The sequence below is a fragment of the Muntiacus reevesi genome, chromosome 16 (assembly GCF_963930625.1).
Source record: "Muntiacus reevesi chromosome 16, mMunRee1.1, whole genome shotgun sequence".
Lineage (NCBI taxonomy): Eukaryota > Metazoa > Chordata > Mammalia > Artiodactyla > Cervidae > Muntiacus > Muntiacus reevesi.
In genome coordinates, this window is record NC_089264.1 from 54530342 (window position 1) to 54556147 (window position 25806).

The following is a 25806-nucleotide window of genomic DNA, read 5'->3' on the forward strand; positions in this document are numbered from 1 at the left end:
AATCTCTATGTGGAAAATAGGCTAGCTAACAATCTCTTTTCTCCGATAAAGCTTTATGTGTTTCCCTGCTGTTGGCATGCTCAAGGAATCCAACCTGATAGCGTGGCTCTGGTCTTTAAAAACAGCAACAGTAACAAGATAACAAGTGGGCAAATAGAGCTGAGAAATGCTAGCTTTCTTCCTCTGAACTTGTGCTCAGCTTGGTTCTACAAGATGTCCTCAACATCTTGAGGTTGCAAGCTGGTTGCAATTCTTGCTGGAATCAGCTTTTCTACCACAGGGAACAAGGCCAGCTTCCCTAAACTAAGAACCTTGAGGTGCTTTTTGACTTGTCCTATTCTCTCTCTCGGTTTCCTCCTATCCCCTCACAATTTGTTCAAGAAGGGAGGTGTACCTATATTTCTGTGACTGAAGGAATGAACCTCCTTCTCCCTCCACTCTTACCATGACTTCCCCCAGACCTATAACTGGAGATAAGCATGCTCTTTGATTAACAATTCCGCTTCTGGCTCCCTAAAGACATTTGACGTGAACTAGATCTAGAAAGTGATACCCAGGGGAGAGGTCAGCGGGGCAGAAAAAGCACTTTAGCACTCACAAAGTCCTGTGTTTCCCTTCAAGCTCATCCCCTCTCTGAGTTGCTCACTCGCCTCTTTTTATCCTCCATATTATCCAGTAGGTTTGACGCATGCTGGTCCTCAGTCACTAGGTGGATTTATCATAACTGTGCAAATAAGTACAAGCCTAAGTCGAGTCAACAGCAACTCAAAGAGCTAACTCAACACAGAGGTTTCGTATCTGAGACCCTAGGCACCTCTTTGCTTCTCTCAACAACAGTTTTTGCCCCTCTTAATTCCATACCCAGGTGTTTCTTTTTGGATCCATGGCAATGTACACATTCTGCCAATTAGATGCGACCTGTACCAGTGTTTGCTTTTTTTTAACAAAAACTTTATTAAGATATAATCCATATACCATAAAAATTTCACCCATTTGAAGTGAACAATTCAATGACTTAAGGTAAAGTCACAGAATTGTGCGACCATTACCATAACCAAACTTTTTCAACACCCTGCAAAGAGCCACACCCCTTAGCTGTCACTTTCCAATGCCCCATTTGCCTCAGACCTAGACAACCACTATAGATTGTCCTAATAATTTCTATAGATTTGCCTGAGTATTTCATATAAATGGAATCATGTAAAATGTGGTTATTTGTGCTTTTTCCCACTTAGCTTAATGTTTTCAAGATTCGTCCATGTTGCAGCATGTATCGAGTTTCATTTTTTTGTTGCTAAATAACTATTCATTGTATGGGTATACCACATTTTATTTATCCATTCATCAGCAAATGGATATTTGTGTTGTTTACACTTATGGCTGTTACGAATATAAAAAAATTCATGTGCAAGTTTCGGGTAGACATTCTCTCTTGGGTATATATTTAGATCTTTAAGCATGAAGTTTTTACTTCGTATGTAAATAGGTTTAGCCTTTTGAGGAGTTCCAGGCTAGCTGCATCATTTATCTTTCCATCAACTGTGTATAAGAGCTCCAATTTCTCCACATTCTTGCTAACACTTATTACCATCTGACTTTTACTATAGTCTTCTTATGAATGAATTGGTATCTCATTATGGTTTTAATTTGCATTTCTTTGATAACTAATGGTGTTGAACATCTTTTCATGTATAAATTAGCTGTTTGTATATCTTCTTTGCAACCTTGCTGAACTTGTGTATTAGTTCTATTAGTTTTCCAGCAGATTCCTAAGTAGCATTTTCTACAAATAAGATCATGTCATTTGCAGAATGTCATCTTCTTCCTTTCCAAGGTGGATACTTTTATAACACATTCTTGTCTAATGGGATTCCCTGGTGGCTCAGATGGTAAAGAATCCACCTGCAATGTGGGGGACCTGGGTTTGATCCCTGGGTTAGGAAGATTCCTCTGGAGAAGGGCATAGCTACCCACTCCAGTGTTCTTGCTTGGAGAATTCCATGGACCGAGGAGTCTGGTGGGCTACAGCCCATGGGGCACAAAGAATCGGACACGACTGAGTGACTTTCACTTTCACTTCTGTCTAACTGCCTTGGCTAGCACTCCCAGTACAATGTGGAACAGATGTGATAAGAGAGGTCTGATGCCGAGGTTCTGAACCTCCTGAGGACAGGTTCCGAATATTAGGGAAGTTTTGAGAACCATTAAGTATGAGGTTAGCTATGAGTTTTCCATCTATGCTTTTATTTTTTTAAACACCAAAACCATTTTGTATTGGGGTATAGCCCATAAACAGTGTCGTAATAGTTTCCGGTGAACAGTGAAGGGACTCAGCCACGCATATACATGTATCCACTCCTCCCCAAGACCCCCCTTGCATTCAGGCTGGCACATGACATTGAGCAGAGTTCCATGTGCTATACAATAGGTTTTTGTTGGTTATCCAATTTAAATATAGCAGTGTGCACATGACCTTCCCAAATTCCTTAACTGTTCCTTCCCCCCGCCCTCCACCACCACCCCGCCCCCCAACCCAGCCCTGGCAACCATGAGTTAATTTTCTAAGTCTGTGAGTCTCTTTCTGTTTTGTAAGTTCATCTGTATCATTCCTTCTCAGATTGTGGAACTTCCCATCCATTTCTAGTTTGTGGGTACTTTTTCCAGGAAGAGGTAGAAAGTACGGTTTCTTTTTCTGTAGTATTTTTTTACATTTTTATTTATTTATTTTATTTTTGGCGGCTCTTGGTCTTCGTTGCTGCAAGCGGGCTTTCTCGAGTTGCAGGCAGCAGAGGCCACTCTTCGCCTGGTTCGTCTCGCAGTGCTTTCTCTGGTGGCGCACGGGATCCAGAGCACAGGCTCGGCAGTTGTGGGGTGCGAGTCAGCTGCTCCGTGGCACGTGGGACCCTCCCACACCGGGGATCAAACCCACGTCTCCTGCACTGGCAGTGGATTCCCACCAGCGAAATCCCCAGAGTATGGTCTCTCACTCAGCAAGGAAGAAGACTGGTTTCAGGGATGCCTCTCCCAGCAGAGTCAACACAGTTGATCCTTGAACGAAACAGGTCTTAGAGTGCCTGATCTGGTTATAACTTTGCAGTTGGCCCTTTGCAACTGCAGTTCCTCATCCTCGAATTCAACCAGCTGCAAATAGTGTGGGGCCGTGGTACACTGTTTCTTGGTTTTTTTTAATCTGTAAGTGGACCGGTGCAGTTCAAACTTACCTTGTCCAAGGGTCAGCTGTACTCACAGCTGTGTTCCTTTTCTTCCGTCCCTCCCTCCATATTTCCCCAACAGAAAGCGAAATTCCTCTCTCCCACCTGACCTTAGAGTTCACATTGTGCCCCAGGAAGCTGGCTGGGAATGAAAAACGGCATCAGTCAGACATCTGGCATTGAGTTAATTCCCCCGTAACTATAGTTAAAATTTTCCAGCAATTTTTTTTTTTTTTAAGTTGCCACCTGAGTAAATCTGTCTCCAGCTACCAACCTGAGTGTTTGGCTTCATGAAACATTGATAAGCACCTTTGTACGCCGTCTTGGTCCAATTGTTTCATTGTCAGCTTAGGATAAATTCATGGAAAGAGTGAATAAATGCCCTGGGTGGCCTTTTATGTTTATTGATAGTTTCTATCACTTTTGTGAATTACTTGTTCACATCACTGCATATTTCTATATCAGGTTTATGCTTTCTCTCCTTAATCATACGTTCTCTTCTATGTTACTGACACTCACCCTCTGTCAAACTTTTTGTCAACATCTTCCCTCATTTTTTATCTTTTTATCTCATGAGCTTTTAAACCAACAAAGAAGTACCTTTTTATATAAACAATGAAGCTGACTTTCTCTTTGCTATTACTGTCAGCTGTGTGCTGGTGAATCAGGTTGACTTCCCAGGAGGATCAGTGGTAAAGAATCCGTCTGCCAAGCAGGAGACGTGAATTCAGTCCCTGGGTTGGGCAGATTCCCTGGAAAAGGAAATGGCAACCCACTCTAGTCTTCTTGCCTGGGAAATCCCATGGACAGAGGAGCCTGGTAGGCTACAGCCCACAAGGTTGCAAGAGTCAGGCGTGACTAGGTAACTAAGCAACAACCACCTAGGGTAAACCAGGCTACAAAAAACAAAAAGCCTCATTTTTTTTTAGCACTTGCCATTATCTATGGTTTAAGTACTTTCCACTATAGCTGATTTCTAGCTACCAACTGACCTGCTTGCAAAATTCCTTAATATTTAACCACTGGTTCTCACAAGTCTTTATAAATCAGCTCCATCAGACTACTGCTACATTTTGCTTTTAGGTTAAAAGAGTTCTTCATAACAAGGTCAGATAAATATATGTGTATGTGTTCTTCTCAAGGGCTTCCCAGGTGGCTCAGTGGTAAAGAATCTGTCTGTCAATGCAGGAGACACGGATTTGATCCCTGGATCAGGAAGATCCCCTGAAGGCAAAAATGGCAACCCACTCTAGTATTCTTGCCTGGGAATGCCATGGACAGAGAAGCATGGCAGGCTGCAGTCCATGGGGTCGCATGAGTCAAACACGTCTGAGCAACTAAGTATGCGTGCGCGTTCTTCTCAAAGGTCATATTTTTAGTTAATTTAATTTTCTATTATCCAAGAAACGTGTTTACTGAAGAAAACTCAGGAAATACAAATAAATAAAGATAAAAATTCAAATCAATAATAAGGAAATACAAATAAATAAAGATAAAAATTCAAATCAATAATAATCTTACCAGATAGAGACATAATACACCAGTATCATTTTTGTAGCAAACATGCAGACTTTTTAACATTTATATAAACATGCTTTAGACTCTTGATGCCAGTCACTAAATTGCTAGGCAGTAAATTTGTGCAGTTTACACACACACACACACACACACACACATTCCTCAGATGGCATTGGACCAAGTATTCTGTTTAGTAATCTCTTAATGTGGGAGATCGGGGTTAGATCCCTGTGTTGGGAAGATCCCCCGGAGAAGGGAAAGGCTACCCACTCCAGCCTGGGGAATTCCAGTACTCTGGCCTGGGTCGCAATGAGTCAGACACGACTGAGTGACTTTCACTTTCTTTTTTCTTAATTAAACCAGCTGGTTCTACAGAGAACGGTGTCGGGTGTAGACTAGAACTTTTCCTATGACTTGGGTCCAAAACCAAGGACTAGGAAGTGTAATTTACCCCCTGTTCTAAGGAGAGCTGCCAACAATTGGGGCCAGCACTTCCTGAAGCAGTTGGACCCCACCTCCTCGCCATCCTCACATCTTCCCCAGGCACACAGGCATACAGGGGAGGCGGTGAGGGTCAGCTGCGCTGAGGTATCTGCTTGTGGTGTGAAACTGCACCCTGTGAAATGGGGAAAGGAGATGAGCTTAAATGGAATTGGAGATTGAAAACGCTAAGCTACACTGCATTGTTAATACCTCAAAAGGACTGCAGAGGTCAGAAATCTGCTCAGAAAAACTACTTCAGACTTAAGACTTGACAGTTGAGACTCCTTATAAACTAACTGTAACTAGAAATCCCCAGAAAGTCCCTGTGGCTTTAGAAATCCCTTGAAGTCCCTTTCACTGCCTATAATTTATTCTCATTCTCTTCTAATCAAACCAATCTCCAGAAATCTGGAAGAAATTGACTTCCTCTTTTCCCAGTGTGTGGGCTTTTCTTTTTTCTTTTCTATATTCTCATTCTCATTAGGCTTGCCTGCTGGCTCAGATGGTAAACAATCCGTCTGCAATGTGGGAGACCTGGGTTCAATCCCAGGGTTGGGAAGATCCCCTGGAAGAGGGCATGGCAACCCACTCCAGTATTCTTGCCTGGAGAATCCCCATGGACAGAGGAGCCTGGCAGGCTGCAGTTTATGGGGTTGCAAAGAGTTGAACATGACTGCACGTCAAAGCATTCTCCTCCATTTACATTGCAGTCATCCTAGTCATGTCTCTTAACCATGCTCTCACACCCCTCCATCCCATTATCTCTGCCAATCTCTCCCTTTCCTGGACTTCAGAACTATGAGAAATACATTACTGTTGTCTAAGCCACCCAGACTGTGGTGTGTGGCACAGCAGTCCTAGCAGACCCATACACCATTCCTCTCGATGATGGTCACCAGTCAGGCAGCCCCCCTCCCCTCCTTCATCCCCATCCTCATCCCCATCCTCACAGCAGGTCCTGACAAGGGGCTCAACTTTTATTATAACAGCAAGGGGAGGTCATTAGAACCTTTTAAGCAGGGGGATGGCTTAAAATAATTTCTATTTTAAGAACAATTCCTCTGATTGCTGTTTGGAGAATGTATGAGGCAAGAGTGAAAGTAGGGAGGCCAGTTAGGTTACCGTAGCCATACAGGTGAGAGATATTGGTGGCTTAGTCATGCAGACGTCGGGAAGTCAAGAAGAAATCCAAAGCCATCTCCCTACAGGTCTAGAACCTCTACTTAACGACTCTTTAATCACCCTTTTCAATCCAAGCCTCTGAAGATGGGTAACATGAGTTGATAGTTACTGGCCTCTTTCTGCTATTTTTTAGTAAGTTCGACCTGGCTTTGTCTAATATCCGTTTAAAATGTGGTGATATTTACCACCTTTTTGCAGTTTTGAGGCATTCACCAAAATTCTAACACAACCAGAAACTCCTATTCAATAATCAGTTATAAATAACTTTGGCTCTGAATTTCCTTGGCAAGCAGGTAAATCATGTCTTTGGCCTCAACAGCTTATAACATATATATATATATATTTATAAATAGTTGTTGTTTATTCACTCAGTCATGTCCGACTCTGCAATCCCATGGACTGTAGCCCACCAGGCTCCTCTGTCCATGGGATTTTCCAGGTAAGAAGACTGGAGCAGGTTGTCATTTCCTTCTCCAGGGGATCTTCCCTACCCAGGGATCGAACTTGCTTCTCCTGCTTGGCAGGCGGAATGTTAACCACTGAGGCACCTTGGGAAGCCCCATATATATATGTGTGTGTGTGTAAAATGCCATTAAGTTGCCACTGATTAATTCCATATTTGTATAGCAAGGCCAAACATTTTGTAAAGTATTACTCAGATGTGAAGAAAAAAGGGTCTTTAATTTCCGTATCAGGTCTATTTTCTCCCAAAGTAGAGCAGGAGGACAGAGCCGGCCCTGAGGCTGATGAAGATCCACAGGACTCTCCAAGCGCCACTGTGTACATTTCTGCGGCTGACTTTTTCCTTGTGGCCAGCAAGTCCCATAGACTCCTGCTCACACAACATCCACTCGGGAAAGGAGAGGGGAAAGGTCCCTGAATGACTGAGCATTCATTCGGCAGAGACGGTTTCAATTTGAAACAGAATGGTTAAACCAGAGAGACTGAGTTACCTGTAATCAGCAAGTCTGAGCGCCAGCTCAGGCCCAGCCTCGTTTCCAGTTCAGCTGAAACATGGTTTTCCATGAGTCTTCTCTGTATTCATGGAAATAATGGAGGCAGCATCCAGAAATAACTTGAAACCAGTGTCCATCAGAATCCAAGTGAATGATGGTCTCTTTAATTGGATTTCAGATATTTTATTTTTTTTTAACCTTTCACATCATCGTTTTCAGTGACTAGTCTTAGTTTAATATTAAAAGCAGCTCTAATATTAGCCCAAAAGAGTCCATGTTTGCTCTTCTCCTTGGGCCATTCCAAGTAAGTTCTCTGTGCCATGAGAGCTCTTAGCTTGTGATATCTATCAGGAATGGTGTTCTGTGGAATGGGTTCCAGCAAGATCAGGATTAAGTTATTAGATCCTTCATGGAAGAGATTGTGGTGGGCAAAGTAGAGTTCATAATGGCACCACTCGCTCTGGACAAAGTTGGGAGACAAAACGAAGATGGACTTGTAGCTTTTCTCAATGCAATTGATGATATTTTCCACGATGCTCTTGCCAGCAACAAAGTTTCTCTCATGGAGACAAATCCTTATATTTTCTTTTTCTAGACAAGGTACCAGTTCATTCTTCACCCAGGCAGAGTCATGTTCACTGTATGAAATAAAAGCATGGAACTGAAGAGTTCTTTGGAGTTCCTCCGAGGGCACATTCCTGGCCCTGCGCCGGGTCTGGGTCCACTGACACACCATTCTGAGGTACCAGGGCAGATCCAGGTAGATGCAGAGGACGGTCACGGTAACGGCCAACACCAGCCCAGGGACCACGATGGTGGCAATCAGCAGAGCAGTGTTGCATGACAGCTCAGATACATGGAAGTCCTTTAGAGGGGTTCCCTTATAGCTCTCCGGATAGTCACACTTATAAGAATCAGGCCAACCCTCTACCACTTCACTGGATACTTGGCCTACACTTTGGATAAACTCTCTCAGCTCACAGGAACATTGGAATGGATTGTTCCCTGCTTTGAGGGACCTGATCTTCTGGCAGCTCTGGAAGAAATCGGCTGATGGATTGGAAATTGAATTATAATCAATGATCAGTATAGAAAGGCTGCTAAAGATACCACATCCAGGAAGGTGGGCTAAAGAATTGGAAGCAAGGTTGAGTTCTTGCAAAGTTCCTAGACCAGTGACATCTTTAGGGATGCTCCTTATTCTGTTATTGTGAAGATCAAGAACCTTGATCCGAGGAGGTAAACATCTGAAAACAGAGTCAGTGAGTGCATTTGAAGATAAATTTAACACTACTATACTCCCAGCCCAAGTGCAATTTCCGTTATATCTGTCATATTCCAAAGAATTCCAGCTAACATCCAGTGTTTCCAAAGAAAGCATATCCTTAGTCATGAGACTTGTTTTGAAAAGGTCTTTTAATTCATTCTTTTGTAAGATAAGCGTCTCCAATCTAATTAAAGTGCCACAATTTTGAAAGACACTATCTGTTAAAGCATTCTGGGTAAAGTTCAGAAACTTAAATGTGCTCGGTCCCTGAGGACAAAGCATGTGTATAAAGCGTGTGTCTGATATGGTTAACATCAGAATATTCATCTCAGAAAACAGTCTGTATACTGCTGCCTGTGAAAAAATAAAAACTTCATTTGTAATATCTTCTATTTTTAGTGCCTTCAGTGTCGTTTTATAATAAGTAAAAACTTCATCTTCAATTTTTTCAACTATTGTTAAATTGTAAATATTGAGATATTCTACAGGTTTGGGCCAAAGGAATTGAAAAACTTTCACCAAACATTTCCAAGTGGTTTTCATATGGTTGAGGGTCAAATTTAGTAAGGTTGGTCCCCCAGTGAGTCCTGATAAAAATTTAAGTAAAACTTGACAATTGTCATCATTCAATTTAATGTTAGTCAGTTGTAAGGACCCTAAACTCTTCACTGATATGTTCACCTGGACAGAGAAAAAGCTATTTGGGTGAAAAACAAGGTGAAGTTTCTCTGTATTCAGAATTTGAAGACTTTCTTTCTTATTTTCTTTCATATAATAATCTTCCAAATCCAGAAGGATACAACTTAGGTGCAAGTGAGCAATTGGTAGGAGATCTAATTGTTGTAACTTTGCAGCAGTCAATCCTAAGAAATTCAGTTGGGTCAGGTTGCCAAATTCCTTACAGATGGGCAGGGCATCAAAGTCATTGAATGAGAGGTCTAAGTGCTTGAGACTCGTGGTGATTGGATGGCAAGATATCTTCTGCAGCTGATTGTGAGATAAATCCAAATATTCCAAATCATGGTTGAACTTGAAAATACTAATATCAAGGCCCTGGATTCTATTATGGGAAAGTCTCAGAACTTTCAGACCTGAGAGAAAGCTGACATCAGACAGGTGAAGCTCAGATATGTTGTTTTGAGACAAGTCCAAGACTTTGGTTTTTGGTGGCAGGTCTTTGGGAACATGAAGAAGGCTTGTTTTTGACATGTCTACCACAAATTCGCTTTCAACAGAGAACTGGATTATGGTTCCAAATACTAAGGCCACGATGTAAACAAAATGACAGCTTCTGATGGGAGATTCTTTGTCTTTGGTCATGGCGTTGAAGTGACTATCTCCCGGAGGGTTGGTGCTGGTCTTCAGAACATCCTGATATGCATCCAATTCTAGAAATATAATATATGTTAAGATATATAAATACTGGCTGATTACTCTCAATCCTCAGCTTACTAAACATGAAATCTCAACAAGTTCTTCATTTACTATCAGGATCATTTCTGATCCCATAATTTAATATGCCATTTTTTTCCAGTTATGCAAGTTGCTGGTGCCAGGAAAGGCAATGAAGACCTTGTTATCAAAGAACTGTGGCTGTGTGTTCCACTCAAGAGCCTGTCTTTGTTTACTCCAACTCAGAACTTTCTCAGGGCTGAAGCAGCTTCCTGGACAGTGTCTGGAAACCCTTAAAGGCATGTACGCTACCCACAGCCGCCTGGAGCCAGGGACAAGGGATGGGGCAGGCAGCACATATACCAAAACCAGAAAGAAAGAAGCTGGGAAAGAAGATACAGGGGAGAAAAAAGGCTTTGGACAGCTCCTTGTACACCAAGCAATTGAGAAGGCCACATACATGCCAAGGTCTGGATGCACGCTCAGAGAAGACCTGAAAAAAACCCTAAACTTCCACCACTGGTTGACTTTTAGGCTGTGTGCAAGGGGAAAGTAAAGGCTAAGTCAGAGCTGTAAACAGCCTGACAAGCCCTGAAGAAGTGTTTCCAAAAAAGCCAATATGCAAAGATCAGGTGTTTTTTGTTTTATTCTGTTTCCCCCAGATGTTTAAGAAAACCTCTGCCAAATCACTAGCTGACCACTAAGCCAATGGAACAGAGAATTCGATGGGCACACACAAGAAGGAAAACAGTCTTTACAAAAACAGTTTAGGAACATCACTAAACATGGTGCTTCCCTGGTGGTCCACTGTTAGGAATCCACCTGCCAATGCAAGGGACAGGAGTTTGATCCCTGGTCTGGGGAGATCCCACATGCCTCGAGGCAAGCAAGCCGGTGAGCCACAACTCCTGAGCCCAAGTACCACTACCACTGAAGCCAGAGCAGCCTAGAGCCTGGGCCCCTCCCCGAGAGGAACTTCCACGATGAGACGCCCACTTGCCGCAACCAGAGACAGCCCATGTGCAGCAATAAGATCCAGCAGAGCCAAAAATAAATAAATAAAAATGTAAAAAAAAATCCAAAAAAGAAGGGGCATATAAATACCTATAGCTGATTCACCTTTCTGTACAGAAGAAACCAATACAATATTGTGAAGCAACTATACTCCAAGAAAAAAAAATTTACTAAACAAACAAATACACCCCACAGCTAGCAGCAACAACCAACCCTGGGAAAGAGGAAAAGCTGACTTGCCACATTCTAGTATCTCCAGAGTTACCGCATTATAACATTCAAACTGCCTGGTTGAAGAAAACAAGCTTGAGGCATGTGGACAAAAAAGAAACCACTGTCCGTTCATCGGGGAGAAAAATTAGAAGAACAAACTTAGAGAACTGACATGACCCAACTTCAAGTCTTACATAAAGCTATCACAATCAAGACAGTGTGGTACTGATAAAAGAATGGATAGACAGATCAATGGCTCAGAAGAGACAGCTCAAAAATAGACCCACACAAATATAGTCAGCTGATCTTTGACAAAGAAGTAAAGAAAACTCAGTGAGGAAAGGCTAGTCTCTTTAACAAACAGTACTGGAACCACTAGACATTCTACATGCAAAAAAGGGAAGGAAAAAAAGACAGTCTAGCTCAACATAGATGTAAAACACAAAACTATAAAATTTCTAGGAGATAATATAGGGTAAAACCTAGGTGACCATGAATTTGGCAATGACTTTTAGACACAACATCAAACGCACAATCCATGAAAGAAAAAAAATGTTAAATGGGACTTCATTAAAATTAAAATTTTCTGCTTTGCAAAAGACACTATTACGAATGTGAAAAGACAAACCACAGACTGGGAGAAAATATTTGCAAAACACACATCTGATAAAGAACTTGTATCCAAAATAAATGAAGAAAAACTCAACAAAATATAAACAATGCAATTTAAAAACGGGCAAAAGATATTTCACCTAAGAAGACAAGCAAATGACAAATAAGGACATGAAAAGGTCCTCAATACCACGTCTCATCAGGGAACTGAAAATTAAAACAGCAATGAGGAACTACTACATACCTATTAGAATGGCCAAACAATCCTGAACAGAACTAAATGGTGAGGAGATGGAGCAACAGGGACTTTCATTAACTGTTGAAACTGAAAAAGGTACAGATACTTTGGGAGACAGTCTGACGGTGTTTTACTTAAAGTAAACATGGCTTCACCATATGATCCAGCAATCACACTCCTAGGTATTAACCCGAACGAACTGGAGATCTGTGTCCACACAAAAACCTGCAGCTGGATGTTGACAGCTTTATTCATAACTGCCCCCAAACCTCAAGCAACAAGATGCCCTTCAATAAGTAAAAGAGGTAAACAAGCTGTGGTACATCCATCCAATGGATTGTTATTCAGCAGCAAAAAGAAATAACCTGTTGAGCCATGGAGGAACCAAAATTCAGATTGCGAAGTGAAGAAGTCAATCAGAAAAGGCTACCAACTGTATCATTCCAACGCTCTGACGTCCTGGAAAAGGCAAAACTAAAGAGGCATTAAGGATCAGTGGTTGAAAAGAGTTAGGAGGAGGGATGAATAGGCAGAGCACATAGGATTTTCAGGGCACTGAAACTACCTCCATGTGATATTATAACGGTGGATATATGATCTTATGCATTTGTCAAAACCTATAGGACAATGCAACGCAAAGACTGAATCCTAATGTAAAGTACAGATGTTGTTAATAATATGTCAATATCAGTTCATCAATTATAATAAACAGACCACTAACGAAAAACGTTATAATAGGGAAAATTGTGTCGAGTGAAAAAAGGGATATATGGGAATTCTCTAACCTATTTACTCAAATTTTCTATAAACCAAAACTGCTCTAAAAAATAAAGTCCATTAATTGAAAAAAAAAAAAAAAGGAGAAAAAAAAGAAGTCAATAGAAACTGTCCCCAAAGAAGCACATGCACTGATTTGTTTGCCAAAGACTTTAAATCAATTGTCTTAAAAGTTAACTACATAAAAAAAAAATAAAAAATAAAAATAAAAAGTTAACTACATGACCATGGTCTCTTTTCACTGGACTCAGAATACTTTATTTCTCTTTCAAAGGACAGTCCTCTTATCCCCTCAAAGTGTTTCACTGGTCAGTTTAATCATCTAAAATTATTCAAAAGGGTAAACAAGGAGCTACCGCCAGAAACTGCAGACATTCTCGAGTCTACAGCAGTATTCACTTTGGCACTACTTCAGCAAGTGCTGCAACCGGTGATACCACCCCGCATGGGTGAAGGGTTAACAAATCCATTTCTCTCCTTACTCATGGACTAATCTGATCTCTTTTCTGAAAACCTGAAACAAGGGGAATGTCAGCTGTGTTCTCAGAAAAAAGCACTTCTGGTAAAGATGACTGTCCAGGGGACTCCCCTTGTGGTCCAGGGTGTAAAACCCTCCCAATGCAGGGCGCACAGGTTCAGTCCCTGGTCATGGAACTAAGAGCCCACAAACCGCAACTAGCGCAACACAGCAAAGACCCAGCACGGCCAATACAAATAATTTAAAAAATATGACCACTGAACAGTAAATAGCATCCAGGCTGAAAGAACTGTGTATGAACTATAAATACCATGCAGGGAATCTGAGCTCTATTTCCTCTCCCGTATCTTTCTTAGTAAAGTGGGACCAAGTGTGGCCTGGGCTTCCCAGATGGCACTAGAATCCACCTGCCAATGCAGGAGATGTAAGAGATACAGGTTCCATCACTGGTGCGGGAGATGCCCTGGAGAAGGAAATGGCAACCCATTCCAGTATTCTTGCCCAGAAAATCCCACGGACAGAGAAGCCTGAAGGGTTACAGTCCATAAGGTCACAAAGAGTTGGACATGACTTAACCGATGGAGCACGCAAGTATGGCCTATTGGAGTTTGTGCATCTGAATTTTGAGATGAACCTGAGAGGGCATCCTGGTGAGTGTTGCAGATCCATGCCAACAGTGGGCTCGATCTTCAGATCCTCAACTCAATTTGGCTAAAGCAATATGAAATGAAAAGGATGGGGAGGAAGGTGGTTGACAAGTCCCTGAGGCCTGATTGGAAGGCCCATTCACCAGCAGCTTGACCCCTAAATGTCTATGGCATATGACAGGGGGTGAATCCTTTTGTGAGGGTAGATGAAAATGTGAGAAATGAGAGCTGGACCATAAAGAAGACTGAGCGTGAAGAATTGATGCTTTCTAATTGTGGTGCTGGAGAAGACTCTTGAGAGTCCCTTGGACTTTAAGGAGATCCAACCAGTCCATCCTAAAGGAGATCAGTCCTGGGTGTTCATTGGAAGAACTGATGCTGAAGCTGAAGCTCCAATACTTTGGCCACCTGATGCGAAGAGCTGACTCATTGGAAAAGACCCTAATGCGGGAAAGACTGAAGGCAGGAAGAGAAGGGGTGACAAAGGATGAGATGGTTAGATAGTATCACCAACTCAAGGGATGTGAATTTGAACAAATTCCAAGAGATAGTGGAGGACAGAAGAGCCTGGTATACTGAAGTCTATGAGGTCCCCAAGAGTCAGACATGACCTAGTGACTGAACAACCATACATGAAGATAGGAATGAGACCACATTTATGTTACAAGAAAGAACTACTTACACTCTCTAACTCCATGAACTGGACTTCACCAAAACCAGTTGCAGCTGGCCTGGCAGAGATAACGCTACTCTTTGTGAAGCCATTTGAAAAGATACAGTTAATACAGGCCAAACCTGGCATTGATGACGAGCTGAGGGGTGAAGGCAGATGCACCAGCCCACAGACCCCCTGACCCTGACTGTGGCTGAGACAGAGGGGTAACTAAAATTATGCCAAAGGTCAAGCAAAAAGCCAGTCCCAGCAATTCAGACACACACTCATGAGTCTATGCCACTCCAGCTCTGATCTGCACAGAAAAATACCTATGAGCACCCACAGGGGACAAGAGTTGGCCAGGAAAGACCAGGACCCCCAGCCCCCTAACTCCCACAGCAGAATCCTGAGAGCAGCAGAGGGAGCTGTGATGGCCACAGAGCAGCCTCCGACACCCACACTAGAATGCCCACACCACACCTGCCTGGCACTACCTACAGGAAGAGGTTAGCAGTGCCTTCACAGACCCACAAGGGGCAGTTGATTTAACACACATACTCTGCTCTTTCCATTCACAGGAAAATGTTTTTAGTTATAGGATCTTATTTTCAGACATACTTCCCATACAAACGGGTATGGGTTTTTCCAATTCACATTAGACCAGAAGCACCAAAATCAGAGATGCAGGATTTGGCACTTGATAATCTGGACTCATCAAATTCCTACAGTTGACATGCTGCTAAAAAGGAGATGATACAGAAATATTTAAAAGTATATTGAAGGAATCAGAAGACACGTCAGAATAAAGTGGGCGTGTATAAAAGAGAACAGTCTTCCCAGAGCCCAGAAAGTCTTGCCCTACTACAGTGGATGACAGACATTGCCTCTCATGACAACGATGCAGAGTGAATGAGAAAAGATGGCCTGGTTGAGAAGAGGCAGGTGTGTGACCCCATGGACTCAATATTTGCTACCAGGACAAAGGGCTAGAACTTCACAGCTTCCTCAATCCCATTTAGGGTCTGATCGCCGCACAAAAAGCATCTAGGAGGGCCCAGGGGACCAGAGCAGGCAACCACATTTCTCAAGTAGCATCCTGTGTAGCTAGTATAACTGAGAACAGATTTTGACTACTTGTTGTTCAGTTTTATTAACAAAAAGATCTATTGTTCATTACTTGAGGGCATACTGGACATTGCAAAATAGTTAGGAGATGAGTAGTTTCAGTCAGTCATACTTTGGAAGAGTAAAAACTCTTCCTGGTTGGGGAAATTTCATTACAAACTGGCACACAGTAGTGAAAAGCCCCCCGCTGCTCCTCCAATACGGCATTTCCCAACGGCCCATCAGTACAATCATATTTCTGTCTACAAAATAAACTTTTAAAATCACTTTTTAGAATGTTCTAAATAGTCTCTGGATCAAGAAAACCACATTTTCAATTATAAACATTAAAATGGTGAGGGTCAACAGGGCGATGGGCACTTGCTTTAGCCACCATCTCTCGCCCTAAATCCCCCAAACAATGAAATACACACACATATAAAATCAGAGAGGGAAGTGTTTAGGGGGACTGAAACCAAGAGAAGTCTCTGAAATCCACAAGCAGATCGAACTAGCCTTCCGGAGACGTCTGCTTCCTAATCCCAGGATTCATAAATATGCTGTTACATGGAAAGGGGGATTTAAAGCTGCAGGTAGCATTAAGGTTGCTAAGCAGCAGATCTTAAAATTTACACGAGTGGCCCCAAGGCAATCACAAGTACCTTAAGAAGTGGAAGACAAAGGAAGAAGAGGTCAGAGTGATGTGACATGAGAAAGACATGACCTTCCTTGAGGAAGGGGGCCATAAGCCAAAGTATGCAGCCAGCCTCTAGAAGCTCAAAAAGCAAGTAAGTGGATTCTCCCCCAGAGCCTCCAGAAGCAATGCAGACTTGCCAACACCTTAACTTAAACCCAACAAGACCAACGTTGGACTGTCAGCCCACAGCACTGTGAAATGATAAAGTGTGCTTTTTAAGCTACTAAGTTTGCGGTAATTTGTTACAGCAGCAAAATAAAATTAATACAGACTAGTTTGGTCCACCCTTCCAACAAGCAGGCTGTGAAAACAGATCAACAAGCAGTTATAAGTAAGCATCCCGGGTGGCTCAGCTGGTAAAGAATCCGCCTGCGATGCAGGAGATCCAGGTTCAACCCCTGGGTCAGGAAGACCCCTTGGAGAAAGGAATGGCTACCTTTCTGTGCCAGGAGAATCCCATGGACAGAGGAGCCTGGAAGGCTACAGCCTATGGGGTCACAGAGTCGGACTGAGGGACTGTTACCTAACTATCAATCACAATTTGGGTGTCACAAACCAGAAGCATGACCCTCTTACAAAGTGACCACTGTGACAGAAAGGAAGCAAACACAAAATATGAGAAACATCAACACCCAGGGAGACAGAGATAAAAGAGAAAAACAGGCCTTTATCATAGACAGATACCCTCAGAGAGAGAAAACTCTAAAAGAGAATGGAGTAGGAATCGTGAACATTAAAAACTTAATAACTAAAATGGAAGACTTACTGGATGAGTTGAACAGCAGAGTGGCACTGCTAATGTAAGAATGGGTGAGACAGAAGACCAAGGAGAGGCATTTTCCCAAAATACAGTCCAAGAAGCCAAAGAGATTAAATATACGAAAGAAATGCTAGAAAATGTGGAAGACAGACCCATTATATCACTAAAGGATAGATTCTATGCACTGAAAAAGAAACTGACTCAAAAAAATTGGGAATCAAAAAGGAGTACTTTGAAAAGAAAGTACAAAGTGTATTGCTAAGTCCTAATGCGGATTGATGGAAATTTCACTAACAATCTGGAATTTAAATTGCCAGTGTTAACAAGGGGTTTAGTAGATAGTGGAGGGAGAGGGAGAGAGTGGACCAAAAGCATGTTACAATCCTTGCCTGACTGAGAAGAAGCTATATATACCATGTAACTCAATATTCTGTTAGAAAAATATATGTTTAAGTGTGTATATTATAAAATTAAGAGTAATTATTATAAAATACAAATAAAAGAGATACACTCCAACTATTTGGTAGCAGGGAAAAGATCAGATCTGAGAAACCCTATTCAATCGCGCTCTGTGCTGAAGAAATAAGACATGATGATTAATTCAGATGTTTTGGGATTGTAACCATGACTTATTATTAGCAAATCCATGACAATAACACAGCAATGGATTAAAGGAAAAAAACAGATGAGCATCTCCACAGAGGTTAAAAATTCACTTATACATTTCAGCATTCATCTTTGACTAAAAACATGTTAATTAAAGTATACAAGCAAAAGATACTTCTAAAAATTGATAAAGAATATATCAAATATCTGACTTAAAGCAACATCCTACTCCCAAAGCATTTCCATGAAGGTCAATATCAAGGATGCCCACTACTTTTTAGAAATGTTTGTTTACTGATTTGTCTGCACCGGGTCTTAGCTGCTGCATGCGGGATCTTTAGTTGTGGGAGGTGAACTCTTCAGTTGCCGTATGAAGAGGCTGAAGTCTCAGTCACTGGACCACCAGCCAAGTCCCTCAAGGATCCCCACTGTTATTTAACACTGTTCTAGAAGTTCTAGCCATTGTAATGAAGGGGGTGGGGGACGAGGGACAGGAATATTGGAATGGAGGAAATAAAATTATCGCTATTTTTAATTATATGATTGTCACTGTGGAAAATCCAGGACAAGTAGTTGAAAACCTGTTAGAGCCAGTAAAAGAGTACAATACAGGGGTCAGTACAAAATAATTTTTTTTTAATCTGTCCAAAAGTAGCAGATTGTCAAATAAATTATGGAATCTCCATACAATTAAATACGACTGTGTGGCCTTTAAAAATAATGAAGATCTAACTCCATGGAAAACTGCTCACTATACATATGTGACAAAAGCAGTTTACTTATAAAGTATACACCAGTTAATATGTACACATACATAGGGAAAAATATAAGATATATATCAAGATATTAACAGTGGTTATTTCTGCATGGTAAAATTTTAAGAGGGGTTTATTTTCCTTTTAGTTGTTCCCTGTATCTTTCAAATTTTGGATGTTTAAAATTAAGGAGAGCACATTATTTGCTCAGAAAATTTACCCCTTCAAAATCAACAGTGAATAATATGACTAATGTCCAATTTCACAAAAATTAAAAATCATATTAAAGACAAAAAATATATAATGTCTAAATGAAACTTGTGATATTAAACTGAATCTTATTTTAGACAGACCTGCTGTAAAGTTACCTGAGTAACAAGTGGAGAGAGGATTTTAAGAGGGACCAGGCATTACAGTCTGTTAAGACATAAATCTTAACTTTTATAATGTTATATGAATGCATTAGGAAAATGTACTTCTTTTAGAGATACAGAATGAAGCATTTAAAGATGAAACATTAGCATGCCTATAATTTATGATATTTAAGTATAAAAAGATAAAGTGAATCAAATGGGATTTTTTTTCTTAAATATTTTTTAAAAGGTATGATTATTTTCACCTACCAAATTGGTAAAATTCAAAAATATAATACCCAATGTTGCCAGGTGGGACTAAAATGAGAACTCTCATTTAAAGCTGGCAGGAATGAAAAATTAGTACAACTTTTCTGAAAAGCAACTGGGTCACATAGATAAATTCCTTAAAAATATGCTTACCTTTATTTTAGCAATTCTACTTCTCAAAATTTCTTCTAAAGAAATACACATAAAAATATTAGTATGAGGATGCTCATCAGGATGAATAACTGAAAAAAAAATCATAATGACTAAGTATAGAAAATTGTTTAATCAGTTATGGTACACCCATACTATGGAACGGTATATGCAGCCATAAATATTGCACTTTCGGGGGGAAAGCCTACAAAATAATGTTAAACGAATAAAAGAATACAAAATTGTGTGCATAGTAGGACTCTAGTTTTATTAAATATAATTAAAATCTAACATATACACAATGCCTAGGGGGCAAAAAGAATGGAAAGAAACAAAACGCTAATAGCGATTATCTCTAGATCTCTAAATCATAGATGATTTTAATTTTTTCTCATAACTTCTGTATATTTCCAAAATTTCTAATTTTGAACATCTTTTATAAGTTTAAAGACTTGTCTGAAAATACAGCTAATATTAAAGAAACACACCTGTATTATTTGTGTGGGAAGAGAGAGAGAAGGAGGGAGAGAGAACTTCTTCCTCAGGATAGATAATTGACATCTCTGAATGAGACTCAAAGGTCTCTGGATGGTGTCTGTGTTCAGGGGACTGAAACTCAGCCACTATGTGGGAAAGTTCATCAGCTTCCCTTATATAACCCTGCCTCCAAAACACAAAGATTCCTCCCGGATCATTTATACCCTAGTGTGGTTCCTAGTGTTTACATTTAAGCCAAGAGTTTCTCTAGTTTAGGGGAAAAAAGTCAGAGATGAAAGAACGGAAGATTAGAGAGCACACAGCTTTTTTTTTTTTTCTTAAGGAAGTGAAAGAGACAAAAGGTAAAAAAAACGTTTTTTTCTTTAATGCATCAAATGAAAGATGGGGAGAGACAGAGGTTAAGAAGCTCTGTATTAAGAAAAAAAATAGTGGATAAGATCTATGAAAATCAAAACTATGAAAAATGAAATACCGGAAAAACATGAGATTCCATAATCAAATCAAAAAATATGCAAGAGAAATGCTGTTTTATTTGTCAAAGTTTGGGTGAGAAAGTTGAATAAGGCAAGTTCTGGGCCAGTCTCTGCCACTTCCTTCATTTAATAACTGTTTATTCTGAGTGTAGTACGTGCCAGCCCTGCCCCAGACCTTCAATGCTGGGGCGTGTACATACGAATAGCACAAGTTTAATCCCTGCTTTCAAATGCTTATAAATAAGTGACAGACACAAATACAATTCCAGAACCGTGTTACAGCGAGAACCAAACACTCACGTCTACCATAAAAATACATAACATGCGATAGGATAGGTGTCATGAAACCGGGAAAAAGCAAAAAGACAGAATGCAGTAGACAAAAACAGAAGAAAGCAATAACATCAGTTAGCTTTTTTCCTCTTGAATATGACAAGGGCTAGCTATTTCTGTGTCTTTCAAGATAGCCATATCTTCCTCTTTCTTGTATTACAGAAAGAACGCTTGCAACATTAAAAAAAAATCACGTTAAAATCATTTTGCAAAAACGTTACCTACTTCCTATACAGCCGTTAGCATTTTCTTGCTTATTTGAAGTAATTATTCCATAATTTGAAAAAGCCACAAAAGCCTTCTTACTTACCAAGATTTCTTTCTCAGAAGGAGAGAAAATAACTTCTAAAGGTACGGAAAAAGAAGACCTTGACAAAATGCAAGTCCTTAGTCTAAGTAAAGCAGAACCGCAGCAACGGTTTTGCACCACCTGTCGGACTTGACTGTAATTACTCCTGCACACGAATTTCCCTTGTCCTGAGCAAAGCACATGGATCAGTAGGTTTTTCAGAGCTACAGCCTAAAACAGTGATCAAAATTTTAAATTCATACGATCACCCAGCTTATGACAATGTCAATGTGAAGAAAAATGTTTTTCTAAGAGAATACTTATCTGTAAGAGTTTGCAACCTGAGTGTTAAATTGTCACCACAGCGGAAAGTTATTCAACATAGCCTGTTTTATCGCCATATTTAATATTTCCAAAATAATTGCAACTACCATGATCAAGCAATTTTGGAGCATTACTTTAGAGTCATGGGACACTAAGATAAAATAAGCTTAGGCTCCAGAACCGGTTTTTAAAAAATCAGCTTTTAAGGAAGTTTAATAGTTAGCACACCTGGGGGAAACTGCATTGTTTCTCCATGTTCTGACCAACATTTGGTATGGCTAGATGTTTTCATTTTTAATTCTGCTGCTGCTACTGCTAAGTCGCTTCAGTCGTGTCCGACTCTGTGCGACCCCATAGACGGCAGCCCACCAGGCTCCCCGGCCCCTGGGATTCTCCAGGGAAGAACACTGGAGTGGGTTGCCATTTCCTTCTCCAATGCATGAAAATGAAAAGTGAAAGTGAAGTCACTCATTCATGTCCGACTCCCAGCGACCACATGGACTGTAGCCTACCAGGCTCCTCCGTCCATGGGATTTTCCAGGCAAGAGTACTGGAGTGGGTTGCCATTGCCTTCTCCTTTTTTAATTCTAGAATAATAAATAATAGTGATATCCTGTGAAACTAATTAAAAATTAATTTTCTAGAGGCCATTTAGAATAATTTAGAGCAACATAAAAAAAGGTTGATGATACAAAAAGAGGATGTCTGGTTACCAAGATACTTCATGCATCCAGGATACCTTATTTCTAAGACGCTCCCTTAAATGAGGTTCTGTAAGGAACTGAACACATGAGTTAAAGAGTCATTGTATAATTAATCCCAGTCTTTGACCTTATTTCCCATCATTAAAAAAATAAGATCCTACTGTCTGATCCACAACAAAGTTGGACATCAGGGCAAGAATCACTTCTGCTTACAGGAGGAAAGGAAAGGCCATATTCTTGCAATTCATTCTTACTCATCAAACATAACGGGAAGCCTTTGCAGGCCGGAGGAGGATCCCCAAGGAGTGGCTGGATCTTTGCTAAATGAGCAGAAGAGATGGCTAGAGAGGAGTGGGTCTCTGACCCTTGGAAACCAGCTTTGTGAAACAGAGGAGAAAGGAACCAGTTATGGGTTTGAGGGAACTTCAAATATGGGACCAAAGTCTTTAAGAAATATGCACACACACATCACTGCCGATGTGGTGGCATCACATGGCGACAAAATGTTTGTGAGGTCTGGTCACAAACGCTCATTAGGGTATTGCATAATAACACCGGTTTCCGGGAACAAGGAGACTATTCTTTTGAGGCTGTTATGATTCTGAGAAATGTCTTTAAAGAGATGACAAAACCCAGAAAAATCAGGTGATATGGAAGATGGCATGACACTGGAACAGACAGTGCTGGGCAGAAGTCCTCCCAAGGCTGTGCCCTAGCTGTGTGGCCCTCGGCAAGTGACTTAACCCCAAAGACTCCATTCATTCATTCATAAGATGGGAGTGCTTATGAGTTTTTCAGACTTCCCTGGTGGTTCAGCCATTAAAGAATTGGCCTGCAATGCGGGAGAACTGAGTTTGATGCCTGGGCTGGGAAGATCCCCTGGAGGAGGGAATGGCAACCCAGTCCAGTATTCTTGCCTAAGAATCCCATGGACAGAGAAGCCTGGCGGCTCTGGTCCATGGGGAAAACTGAACAGCTATATGTAAGAAATAGGAAATTAGAACATTCTTTAACACCATACACAAAAATAAACTCAAAATGGATTAAAAATCTATATGTAAGACCAGATACTACAAAACTCTTAGAAGAAATCATAAGCAGAACACTCTTTACATAAATAGTGGCAATATCTTTTTCAAGCTGTCTCTTAGAGTGATGGAAGTAAAAACAAAAATAAACAGATGGGACCTAATTAAACTCAAAAGTGTTTACACAGCAAAGGAAACCATAAACGAAATGAAATGACAACCCACAGAATGGAGAAAATATTTGCAACCATCAAGGGATTAGTCTCTAAAATTTACAAACTACTAACGAGGCTCAATTAAAATAAATAAATAAGAAGAGCTAAACAGACGTTTTTCCAAAGAAGACATATAGCTGACCAAGAGGTACATGAAAAGACATTCAACATTGCTAATTATTAGAGAAATGCAAATCAAAACTATAACTAGATGTCATCTCACATCAATCAGTATAGCCATCATCAAAAAGTCTACAAAGAATAAATGCTGTAGGTGGTGTGGAGAAAAGGGAACCCTCCTACACTGTTGGTAGGAATGTAAATTGGTACAGTCACTATGGAGAACAGTAGGGAAGTTCCTTAAAAAACTAAAAATAGAGCTATCATAGATCCAACAATCCCACTCCTGGACACATATCCAGGAGAAAAACATGGTTTGAAAGGCTATATACACCCCAATGTTCATTGCAACCTTGTTTACAATAGCCAAGACATGGAAGCAACCTAAATGTCTACAGATGACTGGATAAAGAAAATGTGGTACATATATAATGGAATATTACTCAGCCATTAAAAAGAATGAAATAATGCTATTTGCAGCAACATAGATGGACCTGGACATCATCATACTAAGTGAAGTCAGACAAAGACAAATACAATGGTGTTTATATGTAAAATCTTTAAAAAATTGTACAAATGAACTGTTTTTTTTGTTTTTTTTTTTTTTACAAAACAGCAACAGATTCACAGACTTTGAGAACAAACTTATTGTTGGGGAGAGGGAGAAGGGGAGGAGGGGGATAGATTAGGAGTTTGAGATTGACCTATTTAAAATAGATAACCTATGGCAAAAACCACTACAATATTGTAAAATAATTAGCCTCCAACTAATAAAAATAAATGAAAAAATAAAATTAAATCACCAACAAGGAACTACTGTATAGCACAGGGAACTGTGCTCAATATTCTGTAATAACCTGAATGGGAAAGAATTTGAAAAAGAATAGATACATGAATGTGTATAACTGAATCACTTTGCTATACACCTGAAACTAACACGACATTGTTAACTGACTATACTCCAATATAAAATAAAAATAAAAATTGAAATTGAAGAAACAGGTGGGGGGTGGAATGCCTGATTGGGCTCTTTGCCTTTCCGACGGGTAGAGAGGGGCAGGTTTGGCAGAGGAATTTGCTGTGCCCTGCGCTAAGTCGCTTCAGTCGTGTCCGACTCTTTGCGACCCTGTGGACTACAGCCTGCCAGGCTCCTCTGTCCATGGAACTTTCCAAGAATACTGGAGTGGGTCCCATTGCCATGCCCTCCTCCAGGGCATCTTCCGGACCCAAGGATCCAACCGGTATCTAATGTCTCCTGCATTGGCAGGTGGGTTGTTTAACCCAAGGCACAGTCACGCCGTCTGCGGTACACCAAATCACACCTGGAATGGTTTGCTAACACCACTGAAGAACTCAGAAAAAAACAACTGCTTTCAAAATTAAAGCCTCCTTTTTCCATAAAAATACATATACTATATAGTCACTGAAGGAAAGTTACCTGGCTCCAAATAGCCTGGAGTTAAAACTCCCCTCCAGATCCTCCCCACCATTCTATGCAAAACAAAGAACTCTCTCATCCAGAGAAAAAATTGGACTTTAAGGTTGATTACACCCAGCTCCCAGCCAGTCCAGTCTCTGGTCGATCTCCAAAATTCCTTGCCCCAGCCAATTAAGAGATAACTACTCCGAACAACGTGGAGAACAGGCCCCCTTAAGACAGTAACTTCCCACATACCTGCCTACATATACTTCCTCTTTTCTTGGATAAGGGCAGCAAGCAGCTCGCTAATCTGACTGCTGGCCCTTCTCCTCTCATTAAAGGCGAGCTGTTCCTGAGAAGTGCAGGTCTCCTTCTGAACCTCGCCTTCTCTAACTACCCCCACCTTACACTCACGAGAACAGGTTTATACTGCACGTGCCCGGTGCTGTTTCCCCTGCCCTCACTTAATGTTCGGCTACGGCCCGCCTTCCTTCCATATCAACAAGCTGGACATAGGGTTATAATTTCTAACGACTACAGCATACCTTGGAGAAGGAAATGGGAACCCACTCCAGTCTCCTTGCCTGGAGAACCCCACGGACGGAGGAGCCTGGGGGGCTGCAGTCCACGGGGTCGCAAAGAGTCGGACACGACTGAGCCACTTCACTCCCAGCATACCTCTTCGTTTGAAGTTACTAAAAATCACTTCACCAATCTTTTGTTGGGAGGACAGTTTATTTCCGGGTTGCTTTCTCTGGCAGAAACAATCACAGTCAACATCCTCGGACATACACGTGTGCACATTTGACTGTTTATTTAGTACAAGTTCGCAGATGTGGGCCAAAGCTAACACATCTGAATTTTGATCCACGTTTCCAAACTGGCATTCTAGAAAGTGTTTTTATTCGGTTGACTGGTTTTAAATCGGATGACACAAACTGGGTAAGGGAAAGCTATTTAAAGCACCATGGGGGGCGGCGGGGGGCGGAGGAGTGGGATCGAAAACTCCTACTGAACTTGGGCAAACTCTTCCTGGTTTAACTGCGCAGTTTCCTGGGCGCTT

The 25806-nt window shown here is 41.0% G+C and overlaps 1 protein-coding gene across 5 annotated transcripts; it reads right to left on the reverse strand.

Annotated features, from left to right (window-relative positions):
* Window positions 1-1882: 1882 nt before the first annotated feature.
* Window positions 1883-25662, reverse strand: TLR6 (toll like receptor 6). Of its 5 annotated transcripts, XM_065907453.1 has the most exons (3): window positions 25289-25314; window positions 13091-13186; window positions 1883-10006 (listed from the first exon to the last, which is right to left on the reverse strand). In XM_065907453.1, exon 3 carries the CDS (start codon window positions 9936-9938, stop codon window positions 7545-7547), a length of 2394 nt encoding a protein of 797 aa, XP_065763525.1. In that variant the 5' UTR covers window positions 9939-10006; window positions 13091-13186; window positions 25289-25314; the 3' UTR covers window positions 1883-7544. The 5 variants fall into 5 exon arrangements, with proteins under 5 accessions (XP_065763525.1, XP_065763522.1, XP_065763520.1 ...); XM_065907450.1 differs by lacking the exon at window positions 13091-13186 and having other exon boundaries at window positions 25289-25662; XM_065907448.1 differs by lacking the exons at window positions 13091-13186; window positions 25289-25314 and adding an exon at window positions 24999-25122.
* Between the last annotated feature and the right edge of the window lie 144 nt (window positions 25663-25806).

What these genes read in the sequence shown, in the direction of transcription:
- TLR6 (XM_065907450.1), bottom strand. Translation starts at nt 9,938, where the DNA reads ATGACCAAAGACAAAGAATCTCCCATCAGAAGCTGTCATTTTGTTTAC.